We start from the raw sequence: 17,424 nt of genomic DNA on the forward strand, positions 1-17,424 counted from the left end.
CATATAAGCCTTTGAGCACACAATGCAAGCTTCTTAGATCCCTATAATGATCTCTCTGGATCTTAACCTGTATAAAATAAATAATCCAGGAGGACTAGTAATTTACTTTTTAAAAAATGGAACCGAGGTTTTAAAGAACTTGTGGAGGTCTGCTCAAATGGCCACACCTTTGACAAAAAGACGCATGCACTGACTTACGGCAAAAGTCAAAACTTCTCCACGGACCGACGTCCACTTCTGCATTCTTGCAGGCGCTGGCATAACGGGCTACTGAGTCACAGAGCTCTGACTGGTTCCCCCCACTCTGGCACAGGCGGAAGAGGCAGGTCCGATAGTAAGCAGAGACATTCACCACTGAGTGGCACTCCAGGAAGGAGCTGTTGGTGGGATCGTTAATGATGCCACATTTTGATCGGCTCCGGTAGTCCTTCAGGAGCTCCGAATCGTTGTTGCAGGCCTTGAGAAGGTCGCCGCACTCCCCGTTGCAAATCTCATTGAAGGTTGTCCAGCTGTCCAGGAAAACCGCCAGGTTGTCCGTGCACTTCCTGTTAGGGAAGCAGAATTCATCGCTGCTGTTCCCGTTGAAAAAGCCACAGAGGCCCCCGGTGCAGTTGAAATAGATAGTTGAGAGGCGTATCTCCAGCATGCCAGAATCCAAGTACAGGATATGTATGAGTCCTTCGGACTCAACTACGGTCCCGTTTTTGCTGCGGTAGATTTCCAGTTGGCCGGAAGGATGGAAATACGGAAGCTCCATTTCATATCCATTCACCTGCAAAACGGGTGGGGTGGGGGAGAACAAATGAATGAATGAAGAGGAAAGTTGATGAGCAAGTGGTGCCTAGTGTCCATTGGGAATAGGAGGGTGAAAAGCAGGGAGGCCAACAGTAGGTGGCGCCAGAATTAAGGACAGGCTGAGCTAACAAAGCTTCATCCACATTTCCTCTTGTTCTTGGTATTTATTACCCCTGCTATGCAAAAATCTCCAAATGAATCCAAACCTCAATGTCTAAAATCCCTGGTAGAGGACAAGGATCCTGAGATCATGTTAAGGGTAGTCAAATTCTGTGCAATTGCCATAAAACTTAGGGAACAAGCTGTGCTATCATAATGATTAAGGTTTTAAATGATAATTTTAGGTTATATGTTAGTGACTAAGTTTTAATTTATATAAATTTTTAACTGTTGCTATATCTGTATTGTCCCTGTTATACCTAATTGCAAATTCAAATTTATCCCTATCGTGTTTTATGACTTCCTTGATATTGTATGTGGGCTGGAACTGGTCTGTGACCGAAATAATAAAATTCATTCATTCACTCTTATTCTTCTGCTTTCTTCTGGGGAAAACCACTCTTTAGCACCCATTTGGAGCAAACAGCAATTGGGTTTTCTGCTGTGGCTCCGTAGCAGAGCACCTCTTTGCATGCAGAGGAACCCGGGTTCAATCCCTGACATGTCCAGGTGGGACTGAGAGAGGACTCCTGTCTGAAACCCTGGAGAGCTGCTGCCAGTCAGAGTAAACGATACAGTGGTACCTCGGGTTAAGTACTTAATTCGTTCCGGAGGTCCGTACTTAACCTGAAACTGTTTTTAATCTGAAGCACCACTTTAGCTAATGGGGCCTCCCGCTGCTGCCGCGCCGCTGGAGCACGATTTCTGTTCTCAGCCTGAAGCAAAGTTCTTAACCTGAAGCACTATTTCTGGGTTAGCGGAGTCCGTAACCTGAAGCGTATGTAACCTGAAGCGTATGTAACCTGAGGTACCACTGTACTGCACTAGATGAACCAATGGTCTAACTCAGTGTAAGGTATTTTCTTGTGTCCCCATGTTCCATCAACATCCCTACTCCTGTATTTAAGCCTCTCGGCTTAATTGATTCCTGGCCTTTCCCTCCCTTTCTTCTCTTCAAAACTGTTGAAATGTGCATTGGAAAGTCCTTGGGCAAGGAAGAACAGGGCTGGCTGTGTCTGCCCAAGCTATTCTCTTCTTCTAAGGGGTTCTGGGGTTCAGCAGTAGGTTTGGGGGGGGGGGGGAAAAAGATCGTATAAATCTTTCGCCTTTTCAGCAGTAGGTTTGGGATGCGGGTAGCTCAATGACAATGCTAGCCAATTGACCACTGGCTTTGCTGAGTGGTAGACTACCTTTGAACATGGAGGTTTCTTATAGCCATCATGGCTAGTAGCTATATGGACTGTCCTTGAAATGGCCTAGTCCCAAAGATGTGGGATTGGTGCAGTAATACGGTGATCTGTAAGGACTCTTTGATGCAAAGACAGCACAAGGAGTTCTTCAAATGATCCGTCCAACTCTCTAATTCATGGGTAGGCAAACTAAGGCCCGGGGGCTGGATCCGACCCAATTGCCTTCTAAATCTGGCCCATGGACAGTCCGGGAATCAGTATGTTTTTACATGAGTAGAATGTGTGCTTTTATTTAAAATGCATATCTGGGTTATTTGTGGGGCATAGGAATTCATTCATTTCTTCTTCTTCAAAATAATAGTCCAGCCCCCCCATAAGGTCTGAGGGACAGTGGACCGGCCCTCTGCTGGAAAAGTGTGCTGACCCCTGCATCTAATTTTTGGGAAGTGATTTGCTCCTGTGGTTGTTACAGAGCAAACCATTCTAGGCACTTGCACCCCTGATATTTTAAAACAAACAAATCTGAGATGATCACAGAATGCAGGTCAGAGACGCTTGATCTGACAGAGGTGTGTGTGAGACACATTGATCTGCAGATGCAGACATCCAGTGTGTAAACATGCATTTGTTGGAATGAACAGGGGGTGGGGGTGGAATGAAGCAGGGATGGAGATGACTGCTAAGCGCGGGTTTGCAAAATCAGTTTTTACAGCAAAATGTCATCACAAAATGTCACCACCAGATTGACGAAAAGGTGAATTTGTTTTTATAATGTCTCTCCTCTGCTTCCTATCACACATTAGCAGTGCTCATACATGCAAGTAAATCGTGTGAGACAGGTTCGAAGGTGCTGTTTGTGCTGAAAACTGCTTTAAATAAATTGTCCAGCGCGAACGCTTGCTAAAGCACACATCCTTCCACCAGGTGGCAGTGTTGCCTATGCGCATGAGCCTAGGATGTGGCGAGGAGATTCCCAGTGTTCAACAGGGGGGCAGAGGCACTACTGCCTGGGACAGGTAAATCCATCTTGCTCCTATCTCAGCCCAGAAGGTCTGCCAGGTTTCTGCAGGGCTTTGGAAGCCTGCAAAACTTAGGGAGGGGGTTGAAAATAAGACTCATGATATCTCTATGGTGTGACCACAACTTGGGATATTGTATATACAGTTCTCATCAGCTCACCTTGAAAATGATATTGTAGAGCTAGAAAAAGTTTAGAAAAGAACGATCAAGGGGATACAGGAACTCCCCTAGGAGGAAAAGTTACTAGGCTTCAGGCTTATTAGTTTTGGGGGGAAAGGTCTGGGGCAGGGACATGATAGAGGTGAATAGGATTGTGTGGAGATATGTTTGGGTCTGTTTCTTAGGATACTAAAACCTGGGAACATCCAGTGATGTTGAGTGTTAGAAGACTCAGAACTTCTTCACACGGCACATAGTTAAACTATGAAATTTGATCGCACAGGAGGCAGTTATGCCTACAAACTTGGATGGCTCTAAAAGACAAATTCACTAAGGATAAGGCTACCCCTTCTCCTTCAGTTTCCAGTAACTGGTATTCAGAAGCGTTGTTGCTTCCAGCCATGGTGGCAGAGCGTAGCCATTGTGGCCAGTAGCCACTGACAGCCTTTATCCTTCATGAATTTGTCCAATAATCTTTCAAAGCCATTCAGGTTGGTGGCCGTCGCTGCTTCATGTGGAAGTGAAGCTTCATGTGGAAGTGAGTTCCATAGTTAGGGGGCTCCCCACTCTCTTCCTACAGTCCTGACTGAAGTTGCCTAAAAATTCATATTTTACATTTATGATTTGACATTCAAACATGAAATACAAAAAATAAATATTGAATTATCTGAATTCTCCGACCTCCCTCCTCCCCTCCGTGGAGTCCACCAACAACATTTTCTTCTCCATCTCATACCATTTTCTATTTATCTATATAACTCAAATTTTAACCATAGTCAAAGTTGCCTAAACTTTCTGCTATTTATATATTTTTAAAACTGCATGTAAATTTCGCTCATGTAGATAACACCATCTCTCTCTCCCTCCCTCCCTCTCTTTATATCTGTCTTTTTAAGAGACACACAATTATTTTAACTGTGAGCAGCACAGTGTCAAGCTGAGGTTGTTTGATCACTCATGTAAACTCATTTTGTGTCTTCCGTCATTAGTGTTAACACTGCCTGATAAAATGTGTATCTGGGGGAGAATGTCAGCGGCGGGTGTAGCTAATGAGACACTCTGCATTTCCTATCACAGATGATCCTCTGTCTTGGCAGGATTAAGAAAAGAACCAACTCTTGTTTTCACCAGGCAGCCAGGGCAGGGGGGCAGATGACACGTTCAGTATGAACACACTTGTTATTATTGCTAAGCATTGTTTTGCTGGCTTGGAAGACCTGCATTTTAACCACTGGCTCAGCATCTGAGTGGATATTAGCAAACAATCACATATTTGCAGTACACAATGAATGTTATATTCCGTTCCACCATAACTCTTTGCTCTGCTATGTCAGGCTGTGGATCTGTCCAGGCCAAGAGTGGGGAAACTTTTGGGCCCGATCCAGGCTTGATTATTGTAACTCACTCTACGTGGGGCTGCCCTTGAGACTGACCCAGAAACTCCAGCTGGTGCAGAGTGCTGCGGCGAGACTCCTTACGGGGTCCTCACCATGGGATCACATTCACCCGGTGCTATACCAGCTGCACTGGCTCCCGGTGGAGTACAGGGTCAGGTTTAAGGTGCTGGTTTTAACCTTTAAAGCCCTATACGGCCTAGGACCCTCGTACCTACGGGACCGCCTTTCCTGGTATGTCCCATGGAGGACCTTATGGTCTTCAAATAAAAACATCTTGGAGATCCTGGGCCACAGAGAGATTAGGCTGGCCTCAACCAGAGCCAGGGCTTTTTCGGCCATGGCCCCGATCTGGTGGAACGCTCTGTCACAAGAGACTAGGGCCCTGCGGGACTTGACATCTTTCCGCAGGGCCTGCAAGACAGAGCTGTTCCACCAGGCCTTTGGCCAGGGCACAGTCTGACCCCCTTCTTCAGTAATCCTCACAGAACTCTAGCCCAATGGTTGCCATTAATTTGATTCTGAATTGATTTTAGAATGCATTTCAATTAATTGACTGTGATTTTGTGTAAACTGTGCCACTTTTACTGTTGTTAGCCGCTCTGAGCCCCAGCTTTGGCTGGGGAGGGTGGGATATAAATAAAATTTTATTATTATTATTATTATTATATTATTATTATTATCAGGATCAGCCTTGTGGGCCACGTTTGACAAGTGGGCACAGCTGCCTACCTGTCAAAATCCATTGTGCTTACTCTGAGGCTTAAAAGTGAACCAGGAAGAGACCAGCAAAGTTTTTTTGCACATCTCCCCATGCTTCCCCTTTAAGTCTCCAAGATCAGAGACTTAAAGATGGGAGGCGGGGAAACCCCCAGACTGCATTTAGGGGGCACATAAGTGGAGGGCAGGGGGACTCAGAGTAGGACCCTGGGAGATCAGGGTTCAAATCCCCACTCAGCTCTGAAGTTCACTGGAAGGCCTTCCACCAAAAGAATTTACTGAGCATTGACACAAGCCAGTACCTTGATTTCAGAGTTGTCTACGCCTCCAATTTTGACTTCCTGGCTGGCAATATGGATGATCAGGCTCCGAAGCCAATCAGGGCTTGATTCTGGTTTCTTTTTGCTTATGTCCACTTCCAGGAAGCTGGGTCTGTCCGGGCAGGTTTTGACCAGCGTGTAGGAATTGTCTGGGGGGTAAGCGAACGTGACGCCATCAAAGGTGTGCAGCACCTGATCCTGGGAGACCAGACACAACGTCTCCCTCTTGGGATAGCAGCCCTGGTAGCCATTTTCCACGGCACAGACCTCTCCTTCTTGGCAGGAGGAGTTGAAGCAGGTGACCTCCCCTCCGTCCTCGCACCAACACTGCACCGTGCAGTCCACCGAGGCCCAGAACGACTCTCCGATGGCGTGGTACTGGCCGTCCACATCGCAGCCGCACTGGTGGATCGGGACGCACAGGTCTGTGCTGAGGACGTAGCCCTCGTTGCAGTCACAGCCCTCGGTGCAAGGGGAGGTGCAGGTCAAGGGGGCAGTGAGGTCCGAGCAGGTGGCCGGGCAGCTGCTGGTACACACAGAGTAGTGGCTGGACTCTGGACACTGCACAGCAGCAGCTGGAAGAAGCAGACAAGGGGCATTTATTGATTTAGCCAGTTCATTTATTTCATTCATAGTCCACCTTTTTCTCCAAGGAGCTCACAGGTGGCACACATGGTTCCTCTTCTTCCACACAACAATCCTGCAAGGTAGGTTGGGTTGAGAGTGAGTGACTGGCCTGGTGAGCTTCATGGCTGAGTGGGGATTGGAACCCTGGTTTCCCAGGCTGGAGCCCAACACTCTAACCACTACACCACACAGGCTGTCATTTAGCTTAAGAACATAACAAGAGCCCTGCTGGATCAGAGGCCAATGGTCCATCTAGTCCAGCAACCGGATGCCCATGCAAAGCCCACAAGCAGAACCTGAGCACAACACCACTGTCCCTACTTGTGAGTCCCAGTGACTGGCTTTCAGAGGCTCACTGCCTCTGACAATAGAGATGGAACATAACCTTTATGGCCGGTAGGCATTCCGAGTTTTATCCTCCATGATAGCTTCTGGGGTTGTGCTGTCTGGGACTGATGGGAACTGTGGTCCAAAACAGATGGTCTAATAATCCCTTACTTACGCAACCGATCATTGCATGCTGTTAGGAGTCTTGTTCTGCATTATGTCAAAATTGGGCCGACAGTGAGCCTTTGGAACTCCCTGCCACACAAGCACTCCTCTATTGCCTTTCTGGTGCCTGTTGAAGGAGTTCCCCTTTCAGCAAGCCTTCCAAGTGGAGAACTATATCCCCAGTTTGTACTTATATGGGATTTTGAAATGAATTGCTGCTGTTGTTTTGAACTGTGTTTACATATTTAATTGTGTTTTAATCAGTACTATTTTTCTAGGGGGGGAAAGGGTGCCAGAACACACCATGAACGCCTCCCTCGTTCTCTTAGAATGGCAAAAGCGTCTGGCTGAGAGGTGCCGGAAATGAATTTCAGTGAGCTCTGGCTGAAAAAAAGCCATGTGTTCTGTTTTTTGTTTTTAATGTGAAAGCTGTGTTATTCGTGCAGGGGGTTGGACTGGATGACCTTTGGAGTCCATTCCAACTCTCCAGTTCTATGGTTCTATGATTATACTGTGTGTATTGATTGTATTGTCAATCACTTTGGAATGGCTCATGGGAAGCGATTAATAAATGGCATTAATCATCACCATCATCATCACATCTGGAAGGCATCAGCTTTAATAAGGCTCTCTTAAGCTAGCAGACATAAGGGACGCGGGTGGCGCTGTGGGTTAAACCACAGAGCCTAGGACTTGCCAATCAGGAAGTTGGCAGTTCGAATCCCTGCGACGGGGTGAGCTCCCGTTGTTCGGTCCCAGCTCCTGCCAACCTAGCAGTTCGAAAGCACCTCAAAGTGCAAGTAGATAAATAGGGACCGCTCCGGCGGGAAGGTAAACGGCATTTCCATGCGCTGCTCTGGTTTACCAGAAGCGGCTTAGTCATGCTGGCCACATGACCCGGAAGCTGTACGCCGGCCAATAAAATGAGATGAGAGCCGCAACCCCAGTGTCGGTCATGACTGGACCTAATGGTCAGGGGTCCCTTTACCTTTACCTTTAAGCTAGCAGATGGTTATACCTGAGATACGTATCAGTGCTAGTCCAACTCAGAGAAGACCCTGCCTGAAACCCTGGAGAGCTGCTGCCAGTCAGTGCAGGCAATATTTAGCTAGATGCATCAATGGTCTGACTCAGTATAAGGCAGCTTCCTATGTTCACAGTTCCTTTTCTGAGTTGGGCAGGTGCAAATCAAGATGAAGTCGGCTGAATGATGCAGGTGACAAACGTGAGAGAGAGAGGGGGGGGGGGCAAGCCAGTACAGATGCCCCCAATTTATCCAAGCCCCAAATGTCAGCCGTAAATCCTGCCGTGTCTCTCACTCAAATTCAACGCGGGCACTTAAATTCCTTCCACCGACCCAGCATTGAATTCCACCCAGGGAGCAAAGAACAAGCTAGAGTGGTTTCGCTTCTGCTTGTCCTTTGCTCGCTGCTTCTTAGTTACTTCAAGTGTCCCTTTGTCTTTTCTTGGATTGTAAACAGGGAGAGGGCTGAATCAGCTTTCATGGCAACAAATGCTTACTTGAATCCCAGCCCCTCTTGGCTCTTCTCTTTCCCCCCAGTGCTCCCACCAACGTTTCTTGAAGGCTGCTGAAACCACAGCTCTTCTCAGAAAGGGAATCCAGCAAAAGTTAACCTTACATTCCTCGCCCTCAAGCCTGGGTATAAGCAACTGCTCTGAGGCACAGCCACTTGCTCTGTCCTCGCCTCTCCTTTTCCTGTGTACATGGTGAAGAGCCTTGTTGAGCAAAGGATTGTTATGATGTGTGCTGCTTGGAAGGGTGAATAATGAAGCAATATGGAAATGTCTTAAGTGAAGAAATCTAAATGTGCATCAAGGGCACTAGATCACTTCGGTGTTAACATGCATGCCGGAGAATGGTGGGAGACTCCGATTCTCTTGTCAGCCTGTCAGTTTTTCTCCAAAAACACAGCGATGCTGATTGGGGACAAAAAAGGGTAGAGTGAAATCTGTGGAACTCACTCCCACAGGAGGCAGTGATGGCCACGAGCTTTGTGGGCTTTACAAAAGGATTAGACAAATTCATGGAGGAGATGGCTAGCAATAGCTGTCTGCCTTCACTGTTGGAGGCTTTCTGCCTTTGAATTAACTTGGGGTCATAGATGGGCAAGGGATGCAGGTGGCGCTGTGGGTTAAACCACAGAGCCTAGGACTTGCCTATCAAAAGGTCGGCGGTTTGAATCCCCACGATGGAGTGAGCTCCCATTCCTCAGTCCCTGCTCCTGCCAACCTAGCAGTTCGAAAGCACCTCAAAGTGCAAGTAGATAAATAGGTACCACTCCGGCGGGAAGGTAAACGGCGTTTCCGTGCGCTGCTCTGGTTCGCCAGAAGTGGCTTAGTCATGCTGGCCACAGGACCTGGAAGCTGTACGCCGGCTCCCTCGGCCAATAAAGCGAGATGAGCACTGCAACCCCAGAGTCGGTCACGACTGGACCTAATGGTCAGGGGTCCCTTTACCTTTACCTTTACCATAGATGGGCAGAATGCTGTTTCACTCATGTCCCCCTTGCAGGATTCCCACAAGCATCTGGTCAGTCTAGGGTTTCCCAAACTTGGGTTTCCAGCTGTTTTTGGACTACAACTCTCATCATCCCTAGCTAGCAGGACCAGTGGTCAGGGATGATGGGAACTGTTGTCCAAAAACAGCTGGAGACCCAAGTTTGGGAAACCCTGGGTTGGTCACCTTGAGAACAAGAAGGTAGAATAAATGCACCATTGGCCTGATCTAGCTTGGATTGTCCAATGTTCTTATGTTGTTAAATGTGGGTTTGTACCCAATGCTACTCAGAGAAGACTCATCAAAGTTAATGGACATGACTAGCTTCGGTCCATTAATTTCAGTGGGTCTATAAGGGACGCGGGTGGCACTGTGGGTTAAACCACAGAGCCTAGGACTTGCCGATCAGAAGGTTGGCGGTTCGAATCCCTGTGCGTTCCTCGGTCCCTGCTCCTGCCAACCTAGCAGTTCAAAAGCACCTCAAAGTGCAAGTAGATAAATAGGTACCACTCCGGCAGGAAGGTAAACGGCGTTTCCGTGTGGTGCTCTGGTTTGCCAGAAGCGGCTTAGTCATGCTGGCCACATGACCCAGAAGCTGGACACCGGCTCCTTCGGCCAATAAAGCGAGATGAGCGCCACAACCCCAGAGTCGGCCACGACTGGACCTAATGGTCAGGGGTCCCTTTACCTTTACCTATGATGAGTAGGACTTAGTCAGAGACAATCCTTGTTTTGCACCAGTGGCCCTGCTTCTTCATCTTTTTACAAAAATAAATAAATCACAAATTGACGAGGAGATGTGGAGAACTGAACTGAAGATTGGGAAAACGAGGAACTGAGAGAAATGGAAATCAACAAATCTACCCATTCCTTGGGATGATGGGAGTTGTAGTCCAAGAACGGCCCCTATTCCCATCTTGTTTGCTCCTGGAAGTTTGCATCTTTCTGAAGCTCCATTGTACGCCCACTTACCGCATCCTGTCTGTGCTCTCCACTCTCCGATGGGGATGCCAAGGGCTTGGCAAACCAAGGCATAAGCCTGAATGGCTTGGCAGAGCCCTCCGGTGCCGTTATCTCGGATGCTACACAGGTCGTAAACACAGCTGTGGACAAAAGCTGTCGGGTCAACGATGGCGCCACATTCCCAGAGAGGACCTCCAGTTTTGTTGATAAAGCCACAGTGCTCGGGGCCAAAATAGAGGGACTCGGTCGCTGCATCGCAAAGGCTGCAGTTGTCTAAGCAGCCTGGGGAGCACTTCCATTCAGGGTGATAGACCCGCCAGCTTTCCCCCAGATCCAGCACCGACGTGGCCATTTTCCCATCCGAGCGCAGCACATCGTCCTCGGGGTTCTTGTTGTAGTTCCCGCAGAGACCACATGTGGCATTGATGTAGGAGCCTGGGACAGAAATAGCAGCATAATGGTCTCCATCGTAGGTCACTAAGAGGCCAAAGTCTGTTTCTACCGCTGTCGACAAACCACTCTGGTAGATTTTTATGGCCCCCAGTTCCAGGAAAACAGGTAGAGACATAACCAAGTCGTCTATCTGCAGGATGGGTACAAAATACAAAACATTGTTTCTTTTCTTTTATTAGAAATATATATAAATAGAGAGGAGGGGACATATGGAGAGGGAGCGGTGGGAAGAGGAGGGTCCAAAAAGTATTTATTTACTATTTTATAACAAACCTTCTGCTAACCTGACCATTATTATTTAATAATAATGGCTTGCATTCATTATTAAATGAATTAAGGAACCATCCCGCCAGCACAAAGATCTCTGCTTGTGCAACAGGGATTCCCCTCCCCCTCCCACTGCACCCACCCACCCCCTTCTCAGATCCACTCTGAAGAGTTGGGGGAACCCCAAATAGGTTTAGGGAGCACACAGTGGGGGGTGGGTAGCAAGAAAAATCCCATTGCACAAGGGGAAATCCTGCTACTCATGGGAAGCTCACATAGGGCTACATTTGATACAATCCAACATTATGAGTCACAAAGCCCCTCAAATTTATTAAGCACTGCCCAGAGATGCTATCCAGATGTGAGGGGGGGGGAATGCTACAATCTGGAATTCAATCAGAAAGTTCAGTTTTGGATCCCACTATCCTAAAAGCAGGAATGACCTTGGGGTGGTGAAGATGCTTTGTTCTCCAAACCATAACCTGGAGGTGTTCTGCTTCATAACTGAGTTGGTACCATCCAGCCAGAAAGACTGTAATGTGCAGCATATACGCTCAAGCATAGCAGTACATAGGAAGAGGTCCATTTACATCTTGTATATAAAAGGGGTGACATTGAAGTGTGAAGGAAGATGCAACAGTGTATTTTTGAATAACTTTAAAAACTTTGGGTGTGAAGTATACTGGGAGCTAGGAAAAAGGCTCCTTCAGCTTTATCTAGCCCAAAGGCCATCAGTTGACCACCCCTGTCTGAAAGGAGCGTTCAGACAGCAGCTACACACACTTCTCGAGATGAACTGAAAACCATGTGAAATGCTGTTTTAATGTCAGAATAAAAACCTAGAAAGGATAACCCCAGTATTAATGACAGAAGCCTGCAAGGAAAAGTGTTAAGTGGATTCTGAGCTAATATTTTATGTATTGTTAGCAAGTTTTGTTGCTTTACAAATGAAATATTTCTCCAGACAATCCTGTTATTATTTGAACACCCACCTCCCTCTCCAACTGGCTGTCTGACACTACTACAACCAGCACCACCAGCGTTCTTATTCCAGTGCCATTTTTCCTTCTCAAACTTCTTCCTGGTTAATTCCCAGCCAACAGAGGGTCAAATGTTGTGGTGTCGTGGCATTATGTAGCCAATCAGAGCTGGATACATGACAACTTCTCTGAGGCTGAGCAAAACAGCTCAGGAAGCACTATCCTAACTTTGCAGTCCCTGAAAAATTGCCAAAAGGGTGGTGGTTGATTTTTGCTGCCAAAAATGTTTGTGAAAATATCCAATTTTTTCAGTCTAGCTCTAGTTTTAAATGGGGTTGGAGGAGAAATTCAATACAGTTCTCTTTTGAAGATGAAGTGGCTTAATTTGCTCTTTCCGAAACAGAAACACAACCATCCTTTGAAATTTGGACATCTCCAAATTTTGCAAAACATTTCTTCAGCCAAGTAATATGCACACAATGCATATGACTGAGTAAAGTGTGCATAAAATAACACGTATTAGTGAGAATATCATGTAAAAATGCATTATATTAAGCTAAACTTTTCTGTGAACAGCCTTGAGACCTCTGGGTATAGGGCAGTATATAAATAATAATAATAATAATAATAATAATAATAAGAAGAAGAAGAAGAAGAAGAAGAAGAAGAAGAAGAAGAAGCAGCAGCAGCAGCAGCAGCAGCAGCTTTGCACTGTGTGTGTGCACTGGGAGAAATCCAGTCTAAAATGCTGATGAATTTTCGTGACTTAAAACAAATAAAGAAATCACAAAAAAAAGTGGAAATGTGGAGAGCTGATCTTTAAGACTGGAATAGTAAGAAATTGAGAGAAATCAAAATTGACGTATTCGCTGGTCCCTAATTTTAAATGAATCAAGGGCCCTTAATTGAATTTTCTCCCCATAATGAAAGAATTGACTCTCACCATAATTTTCCCAAAGCTGCCTTTGGGGATGATTATCTTGTGCGAATAAACCTCAACAGAGATGTCCTTTAGCCAGGAAACAGAAGAGCCACCTCGATTCTCATTCTTGGCTTCCACGCTAAAGAAAGGGAGGATGGATCCTGGCCAACACTGCCTGGCTAGGAGGTAGGAGCAAGAACCCTGGAAATGGAAGAGGAAGCCATCGAAAGTGTGGTAGTGAGGGTCCCCGAAGACCACACAAGTGCTACTTTCCACTGGCACACACTGGTAGAACTTATCCTTTGGCTCACAGAGTTCGTAGGGGCCGCAAGACACCTCCTGGCAAAATATCTCATTGTTGAAATCCAGGCAACGACATTTGATGGAGCAGTTTGCGCTTTCCCAGAATATCTCTCCTTGACGGAGAAACTGGCCTAAAAGAATAAGAACATGAACAAGAAAAAGAATCAGCCCATTTTATAGCAAAGATCTGGATGCAACAATGTTTTACTCCGAGTAAATCAATTTTAAACACACACACACTTCAAATGATAGCAATCCTGAATTGCAAAAGCTGCTTGAATTTAGTAGGTGTCACTTCTACGTTCATAGCATGAGAAGACGAAAACTCAACATGTTCAAATCGCAGTGCATTGACCACAATTAAGCTCCGACAAAGTCTTCTGGCACCAACAAATTACTACATCCGTGCAGCATGAATTACATCTCAAATATGCCACCGTTGCTGTAACTGAATTCTAGTAACAATTGGGTGAGTTATGTTTGCAACTCAAGGGGCATTAATTTGCAATTGCTTAGTTAGGCTCATTTTCCTCCAATATGAATTAGCAGTAATTAAACATCAAGCAGCATAATTTCGAAGCAACAATACTTCATGATAGACACGGCATTACAGAAAATAAACCGCTGTGCGTGTGTTTATCTATAATACAAAATTTTGAATTCTTTACATCAGGGGTGGGGGGTGTTTTTTCAGCCTGAGGGCCACATTTCCTTCCAGGCAAACCTCTGGGGGAGATATGCTAGTGGTGGGTGGAGCAACGAAGTTGAATTTTACCTTTGCACAGTAGGCCAGTTTCCACACATACCCACACACCTGTCTGTTTGCCATCCAAACAAGTAAGAAATATTATCAGAGTTCAAAGACACATTGCTGCCCTGGGTTCCTCTGGGAGGAAGGCTGGGATGTAAACCAAATGAAATGAAATCAAGTGAAATAAATAATTCTAGACAGGCCAAAGAGGAGGCACAACTGGTGAGGGGTGTGGTCTGGGGATTCTAGATTCTGCTGTCCGCAGGTTACTTGATTCGAGTTGGAAAACCATCTCTTTGATTAGGTTATCCAAGCCTTTTCCTCCTGGCACATGGCCCAGGTGAATGAAGAAGGGAGTGGCAATTGTAATTTTGGCAAAGGCCACCCCCCTGCTGAACGTCATTGGGCAGGCGTGGATACACTCTTTTCCCACACCTGTTTTCACATGGACACACTGTGGGGTAATGCAGAATCAATTTTCAGAATGAAACCAGCTTTTCAGGGGCAAAGAAATATGCAATAGTTCTAGGTTGTGTATGGTCTGTATTAGCTAAAACCAGTACAGTGGTATCTCGGGTTACATACTGTCAGAGCTGGCTCCAGGTCCCAGCTCACAGAGGACCAACGCTAGCCGGCAGTAATGTACAAAAGTCTTTATTGAAGTACAGTTTCCATTTTCAAGCCGCAGCGCCCCAGCTCTACGTCTAGGGGTTAGATCGGCGAAGCTCCATCTGAGTCTCCGCCCCCTGTACACCAGTTTAAGATTCTAGCCTTACTCCACCTCTTCCGTCTCTCCTTTCTCCTCTGGGTCCTGCTACCCCCCGGGGTCCCTTCCTTCCTGGATTCTTCTGACGCTGACGTTGACCCCCCTGACTCCTCCCCCTCTTTTCGGCGGGCTTTGGGACCTGGCTCCCTATCCGGGCTGCCAACTGCGCCGCCCTCCTGTACATTTGAACTTGGCGCGCGCGCCCAGCCTTCAACCTTCCTCTCGACCGTTTCCTCGCTCCCCGATGGAGGCGTGGCCAATCCTGACTCATGTCCTCCCACTGGCAGTGCGCCGCCTGATCCCGATGCCTGGGACTCCTCCCCCCTACTGCACTCTGGTGTGGACGCTGGTCCTGATTTCCAACTGCTGCTCTCTGAGTCCCCTCTGGCCCCTTCTTCCTGGGGTGTCCCCCTAGGCACCCCCCTTGCTCTGACCATGGGAGCCCCTTTCTGTGAATCTTCCGATTCGCTGGAAAGACTCAGAGACCTCGGACCGCTGTCATCGCTAACATTTCCTTCGGACTCCTCCCCCTCGCTCTCTATTTCCTCCCTTTCCTGTGCCTCTGCTCCTGAACCCCTGACATCCATCCCCCCCTCGAAGCCCCCCCTTCCCCCCTCCCCTCCTTCAGGTGTGGGTACTGGGTGCTCCGTCGTTGTGGGGGTGAGTGCCGGATACAGTTCGTCCCCCGTGGCGTGCATCCAGCCGGATAAGTCCGGCTCGTCCTCCGTGCTCTCGCCGACCTCAATTTCCTCTGCTTCCATCTCTTTGCCACCGTGCTCGAACCCAAGGTCCTCCCCCAACACGTCCATGTCCGTCTCTCCCCCGGTCTCCTCCGGGGACTTTGCCTGCCAAGGACCCCCCAGCCACTTCCTGCGCCACTGCTCCTCTGGTCGATCGTCCCACCAATAGGAACGGTCTGAGGCAGACCCCGAGGGTGATCCCTCCGGGGAACGTGTTTCTAGTGCCGGTTCCTCGGCCGAGGTGAACCCCTGGAATGTGCTGGCTGAAAATGTGGGTGTGAAAAGCCAGTCGTCGAAATACTCGGCTGGCATGGGCCTGTGTGGGAAAAGGGCATGAAACTCGTCCTTGAGAAGAGGTTCGTCCAAGGCATAGTCTGGCACCCAACTGTTGGCGCTGGCCTGGGTACCTTCTCTGGCGAGAAGATATTCTACTCCCTCTTCCCCCCATCTCGAGTCTAAAATCTCTGTGACCTCGTTGACGGGTTCCCGCCTTGGCGACCCCCCCCTTGTGGGCGTCTCCCTGAACGGGTCTGGTGCCGTGCCTGGCTCCTGAAATCTATGAGGTGCTTTGTAGGGCGTGAGCACTGATCTATGGAAAACTGGGTGCATTCTGGATCCCTCCGGCAGTGTCAACCGGAAGGCCACTGGATTGACCTGTGCCTCGACTTGGTAAGGTCCTAGCTGCTTATGCCCTAGCTTCTTCTTCGCTAACGATCTGGCCGGCACTGCCTGGGCTGCTAACCAAACCCAGTCTCCCACCTGTATGTCTTCCCCAACCCTTCTGTGCTTGTCAGCCTGCAGTTTGTATGCGTGCTTTGCTAGTTCTAACTGCCTCCGAAGCTGTTCGTGAACCTCCTGCAACTCTGATGCTAAGGCTTCCGCTGCCTGTGGCTCCCCCTCCCCCGCTCTCGCTAATCCCGGGAAGGTTCTGGGATGCCTCCCGTTGTTGGCGAAGAACGGTGTCACCCCCGTGGACACGTGCTTCGTGTTGTTGTAGGCGAACTCAGCGAGCGGCAGGTAGTCCACCCATGTTGCCGGCTGCTGATTTGCGTAGCATCGCAGGTACTGCTGCATGATGGCGTTGACTCGCTCCGCTTGTCCGTTCGTCTGCGGGTGTCTCGCCGACGCTAGGTTGATCTTGACGTTCAGGAAACCCATCAGCTTCTGCCAGAAGTTCGAGATGAACTGTCGCCCCCGGTCGGACAGGATAGACCGTGGCAGACCGTGAACCCTGAACACGTGGTCTATGAACAGTTTGGCGGTCTGTTCCGCCGTGGCCACCTTCGCGCACGGAATGAAGTGGGCCATTTTGGTGAACATGTCCACCACCACTAGCACTGCCGTCTTGCCCCTCGAGCTGGGTAGATCCGTGACAAAGTCCAGGGCCACCCTCTCCCACGGTTCGAGCGGTGTCTGCAGCGGTTCGAGCAGTCCCGCCGGCGGTTTGTGCACTGACTTGGCCCTTTGGCAGGTGTCGCACCTCGAGACGTAATCCGCGACTTCCCCCCGCATCTTGGGCCACCAAAAATCTCTGGCTACTAATTCTACCGTCTTCTCTTTGCCAAAGTGCCCGGCGGTGGGTGCGTCGTGCAACTGCTGCAGTACTTTCGCGTGGAGGTCGTCTCCCGGTACGTAGAGGGCCCCTCTGCGGATGAGCAATCCGTCGCGTATCTGGAACTCATCGTCCTCCGCCGTGCCCCTGTGCACCTCCTCCATCTTGGCTTGTGCGAAGGGGTCCTCCTGCAGTGCTCGACGTACAGCATCCAGGTCCACGGTTGCTGAAGCGCACGCCCACGCTTTCGGTGCGAAAATGTGCTTGGCCGCTGCTGGTGCCGCCTCCTCGAGGTATTGCGGCTTTCTGGACAGTGCATCCGCCATGATGTTG

General features: G+C 48.5%; 1 protein-coding gene across 1 annotated transcript in view; it reads right to left on the bottom strand.

Moving 5' to 3' along the window:
* Positions 1-17,424, bottom strand: part of TECTA (tectorin alpha) — a 96,701-nt gene that overhangs the window by 42,766 nt on the left and 36,511 nt on the right. The window contains exons 6-9 of the mRNA XM_080983355.1: positions 13,001-13,413; positions 10,367-10,940; positions 5,740-6,332; positions 199-772 (exon numbers count right to left, since the gene is read on the bottom strand). Of these exons, the coding sequence (XP_080839481.1) occupies positions 199-772; positions 5,740-6,332; positions 10,367-10,940; positions 13,001-13,413 (2,154 nt within the window). The remainder of the gene's footprint in view (positions 1-198; positions 773-5,739; positions 6,333-10,366; positions 10,941-13,000; positions 13,414-17,424) is intronic.

Source organism: Podarcis pityusensis, assembly GCF_964106645.2.
Source record: "Podarcis pityusensis genome assembly, chromosome: 15".
Lineage (NCBI taxonomy): Eukaryota > Metazoa > Chordata > Lepidosauria > Squamata > Lacertidae > Podarcis > Podarcis pityusensis.